Source organism: Carassius carassius, chromosome 10, assembly GCF_963082965.1.
Source record: "Carassius carassius chromosome 10, fCarCar2.1, whole genome shotgun sequence".
Taxonomy (NCBI): domain Eukaryota; kingdom Metazoa; phylum Chordata; class Actinopteri; order Cypriniformes; family Cyprinidae; genus Carassius; species Carassius carassius.
The window spans coordinates 27,293,779-27,314,882 of NC_081764.1; the positions used below are offsets into that span (position 1 = coordinate 27,293,779).

The window sequence follows — 21,104 nt, forward strand, 5'->3', positions numbered from 1 at the left end:
CCAAATCTAAACTATAAACAACTGTAATGCGGAAGTGATTCTACTGTAATCCCGCCCACTATGACGTGTCTGCTGCACTTGCCAATCACGTCATCTGTCTGGAGATACAGGTCAACTTATGTACAGACTGGTCCATTTGTTCCATATTTAGGTCATATTTAGGTCATACAAGCATTAAATAAGATTTAATAAAGACTACAATTCCGGCCTCATGATTATCTTATATTATATGGAGATTATAGACAGATAACAACAACAACAACAACAACAAAAAAACATTTCTTTACGTTTCTCTCTAATAACGTCATTTCACCTATGCATTTCAAACGAGGATAGTTGGGTCAAATGATCTACCACGAGATGGCAGACCTAGTCTTTTTTTCCACAGTCTAGTCTGGTAGATTTCATAGATTGATTGATGTTTGAAATCATAATGAATATAAAGAAGATAATAAAGAAGAAACACTGTAAATGTAGTTTAAAACATATTTGCCAAGTTGTGTTTTATATAATTTTATTTTGGTCTCATGGCCTTCATTTATGTGCGTTAAATGTATAACCATTTTCTAATTACTCTAAAATGTAAAATCACATTACTTTAATATATTTTTCCTGGTGCCTTTATATATATAAAAATAATAATAATAATATTTTTTTAATTGTAAAAAAGTATAATTATCTATATTTAGTTTTAAATGCATAATAAATGGGGGGGGGGGGGGGGGGTATACCAAAGCCATATTAAGTGAGTGAAGTGACATTCAGCCAAGTATGGTGACCCATACTCAGAATTTGTGCTCTGCATTTAACCCATCCGAAATGCACACACACAGAGCAGTGAACACATACACACACTGTGAGCACACACCCGGAGCAGTGGGCAGCCATTTATGCTGCGGCGCCTGGGGAGCAGTTGGGGGTTCGATCCCTTGCTCAAGGGCACCTAAGTCGTGGTATTGAAGGTGGAGAGAGAACTGTACATGCACTCCCCCCACCCACAATTCCTGCTGGCCCGAGACTCGAACTCACAACGATTTGATTGGGAGTCCGACTCTCTAACCATTAGGCCACGACTTCCCTAATAGAGGTTTATATAGTAATAGCAACTACATTTAGCTGTAACATGCAAAAGCCATGAATCATGAATTGATTATATAATTAACAGCCATCTTTCAAAGTGAAATGTCCAAATAGCTTAACCAGCCTGAAACATTATATATTACATGACAACATTCTCTAAAAAGATCCATTGTTGAACAGTATACAGAAGCCTTAAATCATGACTGGTATGAGAAGTGCTGATTGACCTGAATGTCCAAGTCTTTATGGACATATAAGGTTCTGGTCTCAGAAGAAGAAAGACCACACAAGCTGTTCTGTAAACAGTGTCCCCTTGCTTGTCTGCCCCAGATGAGAGCCTCTCCATTCTCAGATACAAAGCATATAGTAGTGTTCCTTTCACAACACTCTCGGCATGGATATTAAGGGATCCCCTCTCTGTTCTGTCACACAATCTGTTGTTTTACTATTTCAGAATGTGTCATGGGTATTGTCATAAATTAAATGCAAGGAGGAGATTAGTGTTTATTAATGATAAGAAATGTACCAGTTGTCAGTTTATTGCTATTATGTATGAGGTAATTCAAGGTGTAACCCTTGAGAGAAAATGCAGTTTCTATAGTCAGTTAAAGTATGCTCACATTTAAGCACATACACTGTATAGTCTTAAGGCTAACAACTGAATAATAACTAAAAAACTAATTTATTTAGTTAACTAAACTTGAATAACATTTCAAACTGTAAAATTCACAATGAAAGGTTAATCCATATCAAATGTTTATTTGTGCATCAAATATAGGTTATATTACATTTTGCAAGCAATAAGAATTTTCAGGCATAAGATTTGATTTGTGATTTCTCCTTTAATACATATCAGACATATATTCTGTTAAACTGCTTTTTTTTCATATTTAGAAGGTAAAGAGTATCCACCCATCTCATGCCTATACTCTTCATTCTAGAACATTCCTGCTATTTTTCTCCAGTTGGTTGTTTTTTCATCCAGTTATTACTCATATGCAACAACTGCCTGGACCACCTAACATATTTTAGATTGTAGCATTAAAACAGTTTTCTCTGTGGTATACACTTAATGTATAAAAAAAATAAGTGAGCATTTCAAGCCAAGATAAATTTTTATAGCAGAGTAAAGATGTGGAAATGCTTGAGGATAGCACATAAATGGGTGACATTTAAAAATGAGATGCTTACTCATTTCTGTTTGTTCCACTTCCTAATAAGTCTAGTTAATGTTCCTGCAGCAATGCCCAAGATATACTCACAGAAAGAGTGTCTTTTCATGACCTATGCTTTAACCATTGTTTTGTTATTAACAATAGAATCTGGAATTTTGCTGACCAGAGTTTAATACCCACACAATTGTAATGTTTTTTTCAGCTTTTTGACACACAATATGAGACTTTGTTTTTCAATGTAATATTTAAAAATATCAGATGCAGACCTCTCTCCATTATGACTCATGATATCACATCCCATCTCATCATTATGGTTATCTCTAAGAGCTCTAGGAATGCCACTGAGGATTGGATTTTTTACAGAATAAGAAATAGGTTAGTTTAAAGATGTGAATTTAACTGTTTCATACCAGCAGCAATGGAAAATTCACACACCAGTTCACCTTGTGGTGAAGCAAAACAGCATAGGAAGCTATTTTATCTGGGAGACATTCCCATGTTGTGTCCATCTTCCACACAAATAGAAGAGTAACAGAGAGGTTCATACCCATACAAGGCTGCCCATGTAACATTTTAATATAAACTGTTGCAGACATGCAACTCAACTCTGATTAGTGAAATGCATCTTCAAAATGACCCAATTAGGGGTCCATATTTATATAGAGGTCAAAAAGTTAGGAGCATCCAAAGAAACACCCACGGAATAACCAAAACACTTCTTTTCTGGTTTCTGTCCAGCAAAGGAACAGTGAGACCCTCTTCCTTTTCTCATTATTAAAAAGTTCTTGCTTTGACAAGTTCTTGTAATGGTGACATTACTGTGGTGGATGGAGAGAGGCTGAGGTTAGAGTGTCAGGTGACCTCTGACCCCCAAGCTGTCATCACCTGGAATCTTGATGGGAAAATTGTGAAGGCATCCAAGTTCATTATCTTATCACAGGAAGGTATGAAAGCAGATACATTTGACCACAGTTTCACAATTACAATACAAAATACTATTGATCTTGTTTTTTCTACACAGTTATTTATGTCTTTTGATGATAGATGTGACAGACAATTCCAATGAAATGTGATAACCTTATGTCAGTAGAGTTATTTAATGATGAGGACAGGTTTAAAATCTTTATTCCCAAATTCCCTACTATAGTTTTCTGAGCTGTGTTGTAAATCACATGCTGAGAGGAAAGAATCACATGCTGATTATTTGCCAACTGGAGTGCTCAGTGATGTTATCTTGATTCTTTGAGCTCATTCACATTAGGTTATTCAATCTGAAGATTTAAGGTTTCTCTAACCCTTTTCACTGACATGAGACAGAATGATGGTCTGGTTTGCAATTAGAAAGTTCTGAAATAGCAATAGAGGATTCCCCCTAAATCAAACAGGGATGTGATGGGTGTTCCCTGCACTAATGCATTATCCAGTGCTTTAGGTTCTCAGTTGTTCTGGTGGATTTTATGTTTAGAAAGCAGGGGCCGGGTTCATCAAAATCTTTTTTAATTTGTAAGAATGTTAAATTCTGAAAATGTGATTACTGAGAAACTATTCAGTATTTTTTATTTTTATTTTATTTTTATTTATTTTTTTGGTAACACTTTAGATAAGGGAACACATATTCACTATTAACTAAGATTTTTCCCTCAATAAACTCTTAACTGCTGCATAAAGATAATAAGGTAGTTATTGTAATAGTTAGGTATGAGGTAGGGTTAAGTGATCTAGAATATGGTCATGCAGAATAAGGCATTAATATGTGATTTATAAATACTAATAAACAGCCAGTGTTTTAGCCATAGACTGTAAAAAAAGATGGACGACTCGCCTTCGCTCTCTTCCATTGGTCAAAACTGAAGCCGCCAGTGTCCCGCTATGGCGCTGACATCTTGGGCCCTGTCCCAAATGGCACACTCCGGACTTGTGGACTTCCTCAGAGTCCACACTTCGGTGACGTCATGTAGTGCAGACCTATAGGGCCCTTAGCGCGAGTCCGCGAGGGTGCATTGAGAGGTATTTTGGGACAGACTCGATCGTCACGCCGGAAACAGGAAGAAGGTCTGGTTGACTTATCCCTCTCCATACGGAGCTGAATAAACTTAAAGGTCATTTCATCAGTCCCTTTATTAGAAAAATATCACAAATATCATTAAACAAATTACAGTCTTTAGCATAGAGAACAGGATTAATTTTAATTTCCCAAATAATATGTCCATGTGAAATACACAGCCTGCTTTTACAGTTCTATAATTGTAAATGCCACCTGGGCATTAGAATAGATGTCATGGTTATTTAAATGATAAATACATTTGTACATAATAATACATAATGTTAAATTTTAACACAAAATTAAAATGAGTTTAAGAAAAATGTATAGGTTTCAATATTCATACTACGTTTATATGACTCATAAAGCCATGACATTCGGTTCTATTTATGTAATGAATCATAATGCGATCGTATTATTTAACGCGCTATTATTATGTTTGAGATATCAACTGGTCGATAATGTTTGTATAACTGTAAGTAACAACTGGTAAAATGTACGCCTATGTCATAAAAAACATTGATACTTTTACACTTAAATATTCTCTTCTCAGCCATGTTTACAGTCCGTGAGCGAAATATCCTCCCATCTGTTGTCTGATTGGTCTTTCGCAAGGATTCCTGGGTAGTTGAAGTGCGTGGAGCCTGCTTCTATGCGGGCTTCGCGGAAGACCGCTTCAAGGGTACAAAGGGGGCGCTGCTGAGCACACTTCGGAGCGTTAAAATGCTGAATGGGACGGCCTACGGACTCGTAGACTCGGCGAGCACGCGCATTTCAAGTCCACGAGACCGAAAGTCCACATGAAGTGCGCGATTTGGGACAGGGCCTTGGACTTGCGCCTGCGCAGATAGCGATCTAGGGACCAGTTCTGCGCAGTAGCTATGCGCAGTAGCAAGCAGGAAGTAAAGCCTTAAAGCCGCGAAATCAACGGCCCCGCCCCTGTGCCCCGCCCTCACTCTCCCTCGCAGAATGCACATACCGTAATCTGCACTGTTTTGGAAGTGGAGTCCTGCTCCTGTAAACTCTGTCTGCTCCGTTCCACTCCAATCTCATTAAAATAAGGTAAATACAATCTCCTCAGTCCTCCGAAGATCATGAAAAAAGCCTGTTGACGCTTCAGTGCCTCCTCGGCTCAGAGAGCTGTCAATCACGACGTCACACCACCGTTTTTAGAGCATTAAATAACTATCTAAAAACAACTTATTTTAAAAACGAACACTTGAATTTACATTAGCGTGATACAAACTACAGTAAATGACAAAAAACAGCTTCGGAAAAAAGATATTTGAAGGGTAATTTAATTGTTTAGTTGGTCTCGCGTCCCATTGAATAACATGGGGAGGCGGGGTTTATGACCTATACTAGGACCACTCACCAGGGGGCGATCGAGACGTTTTGGCTTCACTTTTCAGGGCTTGTGCGGCACGCTTGGTTTTAGCAATATGCATGCTAATTAGTTAATAGTGAATAGTTTTCCTTAATTGTTTTTTTAAGAAGAAAAAAAATATTTGAAACATTCAAATAAATTCATTAAACATCACCTTTTAGGATTCAAGACAAGTTGAACGTTTTTTCTCATTCCTCCTATTGGATTACTTCATGGTCACAAGCAGGAAAATCTACTTAGACCTTAATATACCTTACATAAAAATGCTTTAACACTATTTGATCACTGTTTTAAAATTAAACATTATTTTGTTGTTTTACAGTTGTTATTTATGTACAAAATTGCTAATAAGCTTGCACGCTCACCCTTGGAAGCATTTGTTTCTTCTCGTACTGAAAACATTAGAGTTTTAGAGTTTGGTCTTTCAGCTTTTTTCTATAAGAGCTGTTAATAACTGGAATAATTTACCAATTAATATTAGACAGTTTCCTACTTTTGCACAGTTTAAGCTACATTGAAAATATGGTTAAAGATGAGTCAGGTTTGATCATTGAATATTCTTGTGTTTTAACATGGTTACATAATTTGGGGATCTTAATTTATCCACTTCAGCTGTTATTTTGATTTTTTGAGAATTAGGCATATGCAATATTGGACCCACCGGTGGGTCCCCAGAGTTGATGTGGTTATATTATAGGGATTTGATTTGTAGTCATTGTGATGTAGGTTCTATGTGAGGATTATATTTCTTATCTTTTTCTTTTTCTTTTTTTTTTGAAGGGGGGGGGGGGGGGGGGGCTGTATATGCTTTTACATTGATGTTTTTGTTATGTAATGTGTTTTGGTACTTTCCTGGCGAGGGACAGCAGATGAAATTTAGCTCTGTAGCTAATTGTCCCTGTTAAATAAAGAATTAAATAATAAAAATATATATTTATGGATTACAACTTAGAATTGGAAGTTTATTTGGATAATATACATGTATGTTAATTCTTCTTTAAAATTCAGCTTTTGAATTTATCCTTGGAAATCAAGTATCTTTTTTATAATAGTAAAGCTGCAATAGCTTTTTATTGTCTGATAATAGCTGGCATAAGATATTTAATCTTTGCAAAGCATAAGCCCAGCATTTAGGTTTTAGTGAATACCAAGACTGAAAGCAAAAGTTCAATCATAAAACAATTCTGTTGTCAGCTGCTATGTGTTTGGAAAGGATGATACACATTTGGCATTAAATGCTACCTCTTGTTTTACATCAGGTGAAAAGTGTTCACTTGCAATTGACAAGGCTCTCCCAGAGGATGAAGGATGCTACACATGTAGGGCAGAGAATGCACATGGTAAAGCAGAGTGTTCCTGTATGGTCTCTGTAGATGGTAAGTGTCCTGTCTCCTAGACTTCTTCTTATCCATGTCATTGGAAACATACAGTAGAATTGAGTGAGGGTGGAATACCAATAAAAATACTAACAATGTCAAATTCCTTTAGAAACAAAATGGAGGGAAAAAAATACTATGTTCATTTGTATTGCATTCCTATAGATCCTTCAGACCCATCAGCAGATAAGAAGAACAGGAACAGCTCTTCTGCAACTCCCACTACAGAACTTGAGTAAGAACACATGTTGTGGCCTACTTACTTGAGCTGTTACTAGTTTATTTTTAAAGGGATTAAAAGTTATTACTGTAATCCATTACTCAATCTCATTTCATTACCAAATCCTGTTCATCAACATGTCTTCCATTTGTGGAACATAAAAGGTGATATTTTGAAGAATGTTCATGCTCCTCTTTTCCATATAACTAAAGTTTATCGGGACCAAGGGTTGACAAGCTCCAAAAATTATACATAAAAGTAGTCAAAACTCATAGAGTGTATTCCCAGTTTTCATGGTCACCATTGACAATTGAGTTTATGAAAAGGAGCAGCTTGGACATTAAGGTATAAATAACTCCTTTTGTGCTCCATTGAAGAAAGAAAGTCCTAAAGGTATCAATTTGAGGATGAATAAATAATGACAGAATTTTCATATCTGGGTGAACTATCCATTTATGAGAGCACCCTTACAGGAAAGTCAAATAAAGTCATGTCAGGTCATGCCTTATCATCGCATTCACAAAATTAGAGCTGAGATATTCAAAATCTTGTCTACAACGAACAACAAATATTCAATCTTAGCAGACTGTAAATATTGTGTTTGTTTTACCCTTCTTTGAGGATGACCATATGTAGTGAATATTTGAGTAAGCTTCCAAAAACCACAATAACTCACGTATTATGTCCATTTTCTCCTTATGTTGTCTTTAATCATCTGAAATGGTTGTCAAAAGCATTTAGTCCTTAATTCTACTACATATTTAGTGCACATTTCATCCCAATTTCCCTTTCAAAAATACTTGTCATGTGGAACAATGGCCATCAAGTGCACTCTACAGACTCCCAGAGAGGATTTCCATCCCACTGTATCTGATGACAGATTGTATCTACAGTGCTTTAATGGTTTGCCTGTTTGTTTTTGTTCCGGCTTTTAACACAATGGATCACGACAGAGCAGAAAACAAACTCAGCCGTTAGTGTTTTGAAAGAACAATCAACTAGCTGTACTGTTGCATTCGTTCTTCTAGTATTTCATAAGTGGCTCACATTTATGTTGCAGTTATGTTCTTAAACAATGACAAATTGATTTCATAATTTAGGGCACAAAAAGCATGTTATTGGCAAATACCAGAACAGAGTACAGTGTATCCCCACAGTGCTTGTGGAAAAAGCTCAGGTGTGTCCTAGCATAAAAGAGAACATGAAAGATAGGAAAGAAGCATCTGAAGACAAAGAGAAGGCCTAAAATGATAGACTTCTGTGAGCTGAAACACATAAAGATCTGACTGTCCTCTCTGTCTTCCTCACCACTGTTCTCCCCCTTTCTATGTCTCTCTGGACTTTGCTGGAGTATTAGTGGGGTTTACATGTTGCATTGTTTCTTGATGGTGATCAAACATTAAATAAATAGTGGAGAGAGAGAGAGAGAGAGAGAGAGAGACACTGCTTCCCGGATCTTTGGAGACCCTATATTTAGCATGCCCATGTGAGGGGAAATCCAGCAAGACAGTGTCCACACAAACACTCTCTCCCTGGATGCTGATCAGGAGAGGCAGTTTCCTTAGAACCCCTGTCAATTCTCAGATGCACCCATAGATGGCTGTGGCTCCCAGCTTCTCTTCTGTCATTCAGGATGTAGAAGTGGTTGAAGGCAGTGCTGCCCGCTTTGACTGCAAGATCGAGGGTAATTATTACCTCTCTTACCTTAAAATTCCATCAGCTACTTGGTTGAGCAGTTAACAAATGTGTATTTTGAAAATATCTTGTTATTTTAATCTCCTTTAGGATTTAAAATGAATATAGTTGCTGATATACCAATATTGTGAGGATTGTTTTTACCTTCTTCTTTCCCTGTAATGTGGTAATGTTCAAAATCACAAATAATGAAAATGCCTGGCAGTTTGGTTGGAGATTTCATCATCATGAGTCAGGAAATTAGCAAATTGGAGCAGCTGGGTATGATTTTTAATGTTTACACTTACACCATATCCACTACTCTTTATATGGATATTTAATTATATGCCCTTATGGGTTAATTGTTGGTAGACCAAAGGTAAATGACTGTGTGGTCCACTTACTGTGTGGTCCACTTGCATTTGAATTTTTAACAGCCTTTTTAATTTTTTACTGATTTACTGTGTTTTCTGAACATAAAGGCTACCCAGACCCTGAGATTGTATGGTACAAGGATGACCAGCCTATTAAGGAGACACGTCACTTCCAGATTGATTATGAAGAGGATGGCCACTGTAGCCTGGTGATCTCAGAGGTTTGTCCCGATGATGATGCCAAGTACACCTGCAAAGCCGTCAACAGTCTGGGAGAGGCCACCTGTACTGCTGAACTGATGGTGGAGTTTATGCAGGAGGAGGAAGGAGAGGGGGGCAGTGAAGTAGAGGAAGAGGATTGAATAATGATGGAAACGGGTGTGGATAAGGATGGAGAAGTGTAGGACGGTGTGAGATGAATGAGGAGAATGACTGCATACCACAGGAACTATGAATATCTTAAACATTTGACACCATTTCGATTCTTCTCTATACACCATCTTCATATTTCTTCTTACTGCCTAGAATGGTTTGGAAAGAGCAACTGTTTTGGGGTAAAACTGTTTGCCATGATCAAAGACATTCCAGCTTGTGCCATTCTGTCCAGACAATTGTCCCAACTGATTTACCAAAAGAGACTACAAAACTAAATGTGACAAGCATATGCCTGTATAGCAACCATTTGATGCACTGGAAAAGATCCACCACTTGTTTCATCATTTCATTGAAATCATCCATGTCAGTAATTTTGAGAGACAATATACTTTTGTGCACACATTTGACATTTTAGGTCTGCACTGCAGTGCAATCTAGTGGTATAAACACGACAGTGCTTCCTCTAATAGCAATAGTCTAGTCTATATGGTGATGGAATCAAGATGAAGACCATTGTTGGAGACCTTACTGTATGAAGATAGGCTATTAAATAATGATTACATTATTATTTTATTTAAAAGTTATAAGAATTATTTGTTGCTGATTTGAAAGTGACCATCATTCGACTCCTGAAATACAAAGAACTGTCTGTGCTGTTTGAACTTTGAATTCATTTTGCCCTATTTAAGTAAATTCACTTGCATGACAGAGTAATGAGCTGAATTTTGTGCAGGAACCTGCAATACAACCCCTCATATGATATTTATAAACTCTGTATAGGCTTCTGCTGCCTTTGAGTGTCTGCACTATTCTCTGAGAATGAATTATTTATAGAATTAAAGCTGTTTTGTCTTTTCTTTTGATTTTTACTTAACATATAATGCTTTACATTTCCCATCACATCAGAAGATATTAAAACTTATAACAGAAACAAATCTAAGTGGTCCTGTATGATAGTTTTTGGTTTATTCAGCATAACTGGCAGCAATTTTCTGAACTGTGGTTCTATAAATAAAGTGTTTCCCTTCTGTGCTTTTGTGACATTTATGTTGTTTTTTAATCAAAATTACAGTTATTTATAAATATAGATTTTTATTCATGCGATGCCACTATTTTTTACACGATCCTTGTGAAAAAGAAGTGCAATTTATTGTACTGAATGTGTACTCCAAATTCTGAAAGAATATATATATGTGTATATATATATTTATATATATATAAACTGTAATTGCATATTTTCAGTATTAATCAAATAAAAGGCAAATTAAGTGTACTTAAAAGAGTATATTATCATGACTGTTCACATATAATCTTATGCTTGTGCTATATAGTTTAATTTAGTCTGTAAGAAAATATCCATTGTATGACATGTCCCAGATTTACCCTCCCAAAACGGCACAATCTGTCTTCACTGGAATTATTGAAATAGTTAACCCCATTAATTACAAGGAGGTGTCTACATACTTTTGAAGAGGAATCAGGATTCCTTCAGGGCTTTAGTTGAAAAGACAGATGACAACAGGAGCAATTTACTAAATGTAACAATACACTGTATACATTAGCTTATATAGCTAATGCTATACCAACCAAGCTACTAAAATTTGATTGTTACTGCAAATATATTATAATTTATACATTAAAATATATCATATAATATTAAGAACACAGGTAATGCAATGAAATGTCATATGGTGATAAAACAAATACCAAAACATAAATAAATAGATAAAAAATACCACATATAAATAATGCCATAAACATAACATTATTGACTGTTTGAAAGGTTTTCAATAAAGTATATAGGTGATAGCCTACTTTTTATGACTTAAACAGGCCACAATTGCCTTGTTAAACATAATATAATAGACTATAGCCTATGCATAATGTTAATTTTCTTTCTAACTTAAATTCGTACTATAATATATTTTTTCCTTCTTTTCCTTAGCCTACCATTCCACCTTGTGCAGAGCTGTTATTAAGGGATGTTATTAAGGGAAGTGGTGGCTATTTTGAAGAATCTAATAATAAAATTATTCATATTAATAAAATAATGCACAACATGACATAATAAAAACACAGTAGCCTAGTTTCTACAATAAACTACAATAAATGCACTTTCTGAGTCGGATTTTTAGAACGTAAATCTATAATGTCGTAAAGTGTGCTGCCCAAACTACAAATACCGGCATGCAACAGAACAAAACATTGCCTCCCCCTCGACTCCTCAGCATGGCTTTTTGGCACTCCCCAGCGGGGGATTGGTGCTGAAAGGATTCATTGTGTCGGGGATTGAATGGGGGAGTTTGCGTTTAGTCGAAGTCCGTCTGTTATCATCCACACAGCGCGGATTAACTGGCCTGCCGAGTCCGAGCCATGCGCGTTATCATGCCGCAAACCTCCAGCGGTGCATTTGTAGTGCGTGACACAGATAAATGCGCCCAGCTTCATACCCGCTGCTGTTGAGTGAACGATGCTCAACAGCTCCGAAAAATGAACTGAGGGCCCGACAGATATGGATTAACAATGTAGGGATGCTCTTGTCGAATTCTCGCATCTGATACAGATCTCTGCATCGATGGAGAAGGTGTTTGGTCACCTTTAAAATCTTTTTTGATTGCTTTTAGCCTCTTGACTACATTTTGAGGCTGAATACGTTTTCCAAAGGGTTTGCCGTCACTGGGCATCAGACAAAAAACATGGGGAACGCAGAAAGTATGGATGCTCAGCTCACAGATTTCAGGGCGAGGGGCAGCAAACCCCCTAAACTGCCCATGCCTGACCCGACCGAACTGGAGGAGAGATTCGCAATCGCACTGGTAATTTTCACTTGTATCCTAAAAAGCCATATCGATGTAATTGTATCATGTGCACAACTAATATGGAAGCTGGCAGCCCACGCCAGCACACACGCCTCTATTGTGTGCGGTTGGCAGTGTGCATCGCTTTGATGCTGTTTGCGCGTGCATGATAGCTACTAATTGCAGGCGCGCGGCATCTTTATTACGGAATCTTTTGGGGTTTTGATGTTTTAGCGTCAGTAGAATTGTGAAAATTGCTTTCTTATTGCGGTAATTATTCGTTTATGTATGATTTAAAGAGTCTGCCCTTAATCCAGTCATCGCAACGTGCTCTACAGGCCACTGTATTTTTTGCATTTGTTTTTCTATAGGATTCTTTTAATTGCTGGACTTAACATAACCAATAACCCGTGAAACATGAAAAGTACTTGCACTTATTTAAGATACAGATAGCGCTACAATGTCAGTATTATCTTGCTGGGTGATATTTCAGCCAATGTCTGATTGTAGTCTGGTAAAGCGGTCTGAAATGCTTCAGTTTGTCATGAAAGGCTTTTTAAGATAATGGCTTGAGGGATATACATGATATCTATCCTGTGATTTAATTCTCTCATCAGAATCCAGCTTGCAGTGTATTAAAATTACATTTGGAGTGGTACAAATCCGCCCCCAGAGACCCTAAATTTCCCCTCGGAGATCAATAAAGTGTAACTAACTGTTTCTGTATTGTACCACTGATCAAACCTCTTTTCTTATTAATATTAGCTGGTCCTGTTTATGTTTGTAATTGCAGTGCCTTGATTAATTTGACGGGTTCAAAACCACATTCCTTTGGCAAGGTTTACATGTGAAGTTCTCAAAGGTCTTTAATCAATGCACTTAGAATAGCTCATCTGTTACTAATCTCCCTGTTTGCTTGTCCTGTCCACAGAACACTCAAGATTTAATCAGTGCATTGAGAATCAAAAGTCTGCAAATCAGCATTACCTCTTCATGCCATGTGTACATGTGTGTGGGCATGTCTGTCTGTCTGTCTGTCTGTGTTTGTGCCTGAGAGAGGAGAAACGGAGCAGGGGGAGTGAATGCAAATGGGTTAACGCTGCCTCGTTTTCATAGATTTGCATCACAAATTCTGTCCCAGTAGAGTTGGCTTTTGCAGCCTATGCTCTTCACCCTCTTCCACATGTTGGGCACTGATGCTGTGTTTTCATTAGATGCTCAGACGGTTTGATTTCCAGCGCTTTTCTCTCATTAATCATTTAGTCAATCTTGGGCTTGGCTTATTATGCCCAAATAGAAGAAGTAACATGAAAAAAGTTTGAGAAACTAACAGTATGTTTCAGTCAGTTATCATATAGTCATTTAAATTAGTGCAATTAATTAATCTGATTCTATCAATCCATTATATTATTTTATATGTGCAAAATAAGCATATATGGACTAAGTTTGTAACATACAAGTAAAAATCACTTTGGAGATATTTTTCACTAAATTTCATGGATTATAAAAGAAAAGGCTTCATTCTTGGTTTCCTTCTCTAAATATGCATTTCTTAAAGGAATATTTTATCCAAAAATTAATATCTTGCTGACAGTTTAATTTACTTACCCTCAGGCCATAGATGTAGATGATTTTTTTTTTTTTTTGTTCATTGGAACAGGTCTGCAGAAATGTAACATTACTTTACTTGGATCCTCTGCATTGAATGGGTGCCGTCAGAATGAAAGTTTAAACAGCTGATGAAAACATCACAAGTAATCCACACAGCTCCAGTCTATCAATTAATGTTTTGTGAGATGAAAAGTTACATGTTTGTAAAATTTGAGTCCTCTATCCATAGTATTGCTTTCTCCAGAGATGACCTGAGAATCAGGAGTAAAATGTGCACAGATCAAGCACCATTTAAAAGCAAAAATGATTCTAAACTAAATGTCATTTGATTTTGATGTAAGAACGTGGTGGACTTTTACCCTTGAGGAAGCATCATTATTGTTTATGGACTGGTATTTTGTCCAGAAGCAACAGTTTTAACATGACACAATGCTTTAGTTTCTTGCAAAAACTGTATTTTTAATTCACAAGATGTTAATTGATTTACTGAAATCCTAAGGATCGTTTGTGGATTATTTTGATGTTTTTATCAGCTGTTTGAACTGTGATTCTAAAGGCACCCATTCACTGCAGAGGATCCATTGGTGACTGAGCAATACTAAAATGGTGATGTAATACAGAAATCTCTTCTGATGAAGAAACAAGCTCATCTACATCTTGAATTTTCAGCAGAATATTCTTTTTGAGCAAAGTTTTCCTTTAGGGAGGCACTGTCATTAAAGTTACATTAAATTCAGACAGTTTTTTGTAATGCTGGTGATATTCTGTATGATTGTTGCTGAGGAGAATTTTGCTGTTCTGAAGATATTTAGTCTGTTCAGACTGAAACCATGTTTGAACTTAGATCATGGGACAAAATATTAAAAAGGTTAAATGCTGCCTGGTGACATTTGTTTTTAAACAACTTGCAAAGACCAATCCATGGTGTCTCGATAAATTTCAAGACTAGCTATTTAGCTTTTCATCATTCGTGTTTTTGGTGAATGTGGTATGTATGCTTCAAATGTATGAGAAAAAAGAATGTTAATGCTCTCTCTTTCTGTCTTTCTCAGAACTCTATGAACCTTCCTCCGGATAAAGTGAGGCTCCTTAGACAGTATGACAATGAAAAAAAATGGGAACTGATATGTGATCAGGTGAGTGTCTGTTTACATGCATTCTGCATAATGAGTCTCAGAAAAGTCAGAAAGCAATTTTACAGAACTGTTATATAACCATGTCTTAGTCAGAGGTTGTTACAAGTGACATTTTTTCCTTTTTACAGAAAATTAAAGTCTTTATTATAAGCAGTATTAACTCTGTAAAGCCTACGGCATCATATTTGATAAAGTTTCATGGCCTCTAAATTAGTGGTCGACACATATATCGCCAAGGTATGCTTTAAACTTTAAACTCGTGATTTCAAATTATACTGCATTTTATGCATTTGCCCACTGTCAAATTGAAAAATATGATTCCCAAATCCACACAAACTTCCCAGAATACTGAGTGCCCTGTTGGTTCCAGTAATTACTTTCTTATTAATTATATTCTTAAATATTTATTTATTTGTGAAAAATACTGTCATCTAAAGTTTAAGTATGTTTCTTTTACACATTATTTTTTAATCTATTGTCAAATGATTTCAAATTTCTTAAAAATTAATTATAATAATTAAAAAATATATATCTGCTTAATATCGGCTATCACCCCCCTGCTTTCCAAAATATCGGCATAGGCTGTCAAAAAACACATATCGGTTGACCACTACTCTACATTATCAATGTTCAAAACTTTGCTGAAAAACCTGTTGTACAAAATCTACTACAGGCTTTGTCATCTGTCTGATTGATGGCTTATAGATTGATACTGTTTTAGCAAGTAAAAGGCCTTTTAGGGGCAGTTTACACATCAACTTTTTATACATTTTGCCTGATCGTTTACACGACAACTGCGTTTAGTTTTTGAAAACGGCACATTAATATGGATTTACTTCACCAATATTACAACCAACAATGGAGATGCATCATATACATCATATTATCGTCAGCTCCTTACAGGTACTGTTTACTTACAAGGTGACAGGGCCAACTACTGGCCTGGCATACGTAATACAGCATTTTTGGCTGTTGTTGCAGATATGTGTAAACGCGAATCGTTTTGAAAAAGTTGTCATGTATACGTGAAACTTTTTAAAAGCGCAAAGGAAAAACTTTTCAGTTTTTGACTACATTGTTGTTATGTAAACGTAGCCTTAGTATTCTAAAAACGCCCTCCTTCAGGTCGAGCTACATTTATCTTTTTACTGTGAACTCTTTAATGATTTTTATAAAATGTAAGAATAACTTTTACTTTGTAATATTTCAAGATGAACACTTGCTGGACTAAAGCAACTTGATTATCAATGTTTACTTATTTATTTTTTTAATTTTCAGAAAACAATTATTAAAAGGTAGACCGATCCTATTAAAATCGAAGTATTAAATATGATAAATCAGGTTTTTGAGGAATTTGTACGTCCCTCAATCATTTTTGTATTAGATTACAGGTGCATCTTAAAAAAATTGAATATCATGAAAACGTTCTTTATTTTTTGCAGTTTCATTCAAAAAAGCTAACTTTCTTATATTGTAGATTCATTGCAATATTTCTGCAAAATATTGAGATATTTCAAGAGTTTTTTTTTCTGATGGTTATGACATAGTTTAGAAAAATAATCTAAAAAAAAATGTGAATATTTTCCTCAAAGATCTTCCTCTTCACAATACCCCATTGATTCTCTGTGAGGTTCAGGTCAGGCATGTTGGCTGGCCGATCAAGCACAGTAATATCAAGGTCAGCAAACCACTTGGAAGTGGTTTTGGCACTGTGGGCAGGATATGAAATCAGTATCTCCATAAAGCTTGCCAGCAGATGGAAGCATAAAGTGCTCCAGAATCTCCTGGTAGAAGGCTACATTGACTTTGGACTTGATAAAACACAATGGACCAACACCAGCAGATGTCACGGAACACCAAATCATCGCTGACTTCATAAACTTCACACTGGACTTTGGATTCGGTGCCTCTCCAGTCTTCCTCTAGACTCCAGACCTTGATTTCCAAATTAAATGCTAAATTTACTTTCAGAAACAGTCCAGTTATTTTCAGAAATGCTTCTGACGTTTTTTTTTCTAGCTCAGGAGTGGCTTGGTTCAAGGAATGTGACAGAATGTGACTCCGGCTTCAGTCCACTCCTTGTGAAGCTCTCCCAAGTTCTTGAATAGGCTTTTCCTGACCATCTTCCCAAGACTGTGGTCATCCCTGTTGCTTGTGCACCTTTTCCTACCACACTTTTTCATTCCAGTCAACTTTCTATGAAAATATTTTGATACAGCACTCTGTGAACAGCCAGCCCTTTCACCAATGACCTTCTGTGGCTTACCATCCTTGTGGAGGGTGTTGTTGATTGTCTTCTGGACAACTGTCAAGTCAGTAGTCTTTCCCATTATTGTGGTTGCATGTTCTAAACTAGCCCTAGAAGTACCCAGTATTTATACTCAAAATTAATCAAACTAATCAAGCTCAAAATGGAATATTCTAATTTTTTGAGATGCTGAATTAAAAAATTTCCTAAGCTGTAAGTAACCATCCGAAATAAAACAAAAAAAAACTCTTTTCAGTTTGTGTGCAATGAATCTAGAATAGTTTGCTTTTTTTTATTAAATTACAAAAAATAAAGAACTTTTCCATGACATTCAATTTTTTTTAGATGGACCTGTATGTTTTGCCTCCTAGAATAAAAACTACAGAATTTAAATTATAGAACAACTGTTCCATTTCATATAAATAGTTTGACCACTATTTTATATGTCAAGTTTTACAGGGTAAAACTTTTTTTAAAGTGTAAAGATGACAACCCATGTGCATGACACCTTAAACCCCATTTGACTTTTGAAAAAAAAAATAATAATTATGTCAGAACAAAATTCCAGCTACAATGTTCAATATAATATTGTAATGTTTGGCATCTTTATTGTGACATTGATATCACAAGAATCTCTGTAGCAGTAGGTATTTCAGCCATACCAAGTGCTCTGTTGAGGTTTTTTGTGCTTTTATTCCGTGAAATAAGACAACAGACACTCTGGTCAGCCGATTAAATAACCACTGGAATACACTTCATTTCTGTATGTTCCTCTACAGGTCCATTTCCTTGTGGCCCCAAAAACGTTGTAATTGTTTTTTGTTTTATTTCCAGTTGGCATACCTTAGTCAAAGAATGATTCCAATAAAGCAGATATCTCTCTTATTATATTTCCAATTAACAGAAAGCACATCCATCTGTCTAAAGCCCCTTTCACACTGAGAGTCCGGATAATACACAGGTAATGTGTCCCGGCAATTGTTCCTGTATTGTTAGATTTTGATTCATTCACACTGCCAGTGATTTCCCGGAATCTGTGAGTGTGTTCTCACACAACCCGTAAAGGTCCCGTAATGACACATGACATCAGGATGTGACGTTTTATGTATGTGTCGAAAACGCTAGGGATGTTAATTTTCACTTAAACTGGCAAACGATCTCAGCTTCAGTGCTGATAGTGAGGAACTAACTACCTGATCTTTGCTTCATTACAGTTTGCACTTATTTTTTCGTCACGAACATTGATCTGCCTTCAAAGCATCCGGTAAAAGTGTTTTGCACGAGAACGTGCGTCATCACTACGACACACCCTTTACAGCATTGGTTCTGGCTTTTGTTCACTGGACTGAACCCAGCAATGTTACTAGGTCCCCAAAGTGTTTGTGCTCACACAGAAGGCAATCCAGTGTCCTGACATTTTATCCTACCTGTCAGATTTTCCTACCAGGGTTTACGGTGCATGCAAACATCAATATTGTGGCCTTTTTCTCATACTGAACATTTAATTTATCTGCATTACTGTAAGGGTAGGTTTAGGGTTGGGGTAGGGGTACACTTTAATAAAACACAATCTAATAGGTAGAAAAAAGTATTTATTGTTGGCTTCCTGTAGCTGTATCCCTTCTAGCTACAACAACAAATATAACACATAATTACTGTATTTGCATTACTTTAAGGGTAGGTTTAGGGTTGTGGTAGGTGTATACATTAATAAACCATAACTTTACAGGTAGCATTTTTCATTGTCAAATTGTACTACCATTCAGTTTTAATGGGATGCAGCAAAATCTGACATGGACAAATCCACAGAACACCGGCAATTTTCCCGGTCCAACGTGCGGTGTGAAAGGGGCTTTAGTTATCCTTCAATGTTTTTAAAGTTGGTAAAATAATACAAACTCTGACCTTTTAATTTTGTTGTATTTCCTGTAAACATGTGCAACTTTAATTAGTACAGATACACTGAACAAAATTATAGATGCAACTCTTATTTTTGCCCCCATTTTTCATGAGCTGAACTCAAAGATCAAAGACTTTCTATGTACACAAAAGGCCTATTTCTCTCTAATATTGTTCACAAATCTGTCTAAATCTTTGTTAGTGAGCACTTCTGCTTTGCCGAGATAATCCATCAACCTCACAGGTGTGGCATATCAAGATGATGATTAGACAGCATGATTATTGCACAGATGTGCCTTAGGCTGGCCACAATAAAAGGCCATTCTAAAATGTGCAGTTTTATCACACAGCACAATGCCACAGATGGCACAAGTTTTGAGGGAGCGTGCAGTTAGCACACTGACTGCAGGAATGTCCACCAGAGCTGTTGCCTGTGAATTGAATTTTCATTTCTCTAGCATAAGCCATCTCCAAAGGAGTTTCAGAGAATTTGGCAGTACATCCAACCATCCTCAACTCACAGACCACATGTAACGACACCAGCCCAGGACCTCCAGATCCAGCATCTTCACCTCCAAGATTGTCTGAGACCTGCGACCCAGACAACTGCTGCAACAATCGGTTTGCATAACCAGAGAATTTCTGCACAAACTGTCAGAAACCATCTCAGGGAAGCTCATCTGCATGCTCGTCATCCTTATCGGGGTCTCGACCTGACTGCAGTTCGTCATCATAACTGGCTTGGGTAGGCAAATGCTCACATTCGATGGCATCTGGCACTTTGGAGAGGTGTTTTCTTCAAGATGAATCCTGGTTTTCTCTGTAAAGGGCAGATGGCAGTTAATGTGTATAGCGTTGTGTGGGCTAATGATTTGCTGATGTCAACGTTGTGGATTGAGTGGCCCATAGTGGCGGTGGGGTTATAGTATGGGCAGGCATGTGTTATGAACAACAAACACTGGTGCATTTTATTGATGGCATTTTGAATGCACAGAGATACTGTGAAGAGATCCTGAGGCCCATTGTTGTGCCATTCGTCCACGACCATCACCTCATGTTGCAGCATGATAATGCACGGCCTCATGTTACAAGGATCTGTACACAATTCCAGGAAGCTGAAAAGTTCTTGCATGGCCAGCATACTCACCGGACATGTCACTCTTTGAGCATGTTTGGGATGCTCTTGATCGGTGTATATGACAGCGTGTTCTAGTTCCTGCCAATATCCAGCAACTTCGCACAGCCATTGAAGAGGAGTGGACCAACATTCCACAGGCCACAGTCAACAACCTGATCAACTCTATTCGAAGGTGATGTTACACTGTGTGAGGCAAATGATACTAACTGGTTTTCGACCCCCACCCCCCCCCCCCCCCCCGAACCCCCAATACAGTAAAATTGCACATTTTAGAGTGGCCTTTTTATTGTGGCCAGCCTAAGGCACACCTGTGCAAGAATCATGCTGTCTAATCAGCATCTTGATATGCTATACCGGTGAGGTGGATGGAATATCTGGGCATAGGAGAAGTGCTCACTAATGCAGATTTAGACAGATTTGTGAACAATATTTGAGAGAGAGAGGCCTTTTGTGTACATAGAAAAAGACTTCAGCTCATGAAAAATGGGGGCAAAAACAAAAGCGTTGCGTTTATAATTTTGTTCAGTGAATATAATCACCCTAATACATATACACAGAGGAAAGTTCCCTTA

The 21,104-nt window shown here is 37.0% G+C and overlaps 2 protein-coding genes across 5 annotated transcripts in view; both read left to right on the forward strand.

Annotated features, from left to right (window-relative positions):
• The first annotated feature begins 8,875 nt into the window (after window positions 1-8,875).
• Window positions 8,876-10,726, forward strand: LOC132151425 (telokin-like). The gene is made up of 2 exons (XM_059559531.1): window positions 8,876-8,963; window positions 9,436-10,726. The coding sequence occupies exons 1-2, from the start codon at window positions 8,876-8,878 to the stop codon at window positions 9,687-9,689; spliced, it is 342 nt and encodes a 113-aa protein (XP_059415514.1). The 3' UTR covers window positions 9,690-10,726.
• Window positions 10,727-11,913: 1,187 nt separating this feature from the next.
• The window catches only part of LOC132152036 (formin-like protein 2), a 30,580-nt gene continuing 21,389 nt past the window's right edge, over window positions 11,914-21,104 (forward strand). For 2 of the 4 annotated variants that reach the window (XM_059560676.1, XM_059560678.1), the window contains exons 1-3: window positions 11,914-12,227; window positions 12,327-12,518; window positions 15,164-15,247. In XM_059560676.1, the coding sequence (XP_059416659.1) occupies window positions 12,135-12,227; window positions 12,327-12,518; window positions 15,164-15,247 (369 nt within the window). In that variant the 5' untranslated portion in view covers window positions 11,914-12,134. The remainder of the gene's footprint in view (window positions 12,228-12,326; window positions 12,519-15,163; window positions 15,248-21,104) is intronic. The other 2 variants (XM_059560677.1, XM_059560679.1) reach the window with 1 other exon arrangement.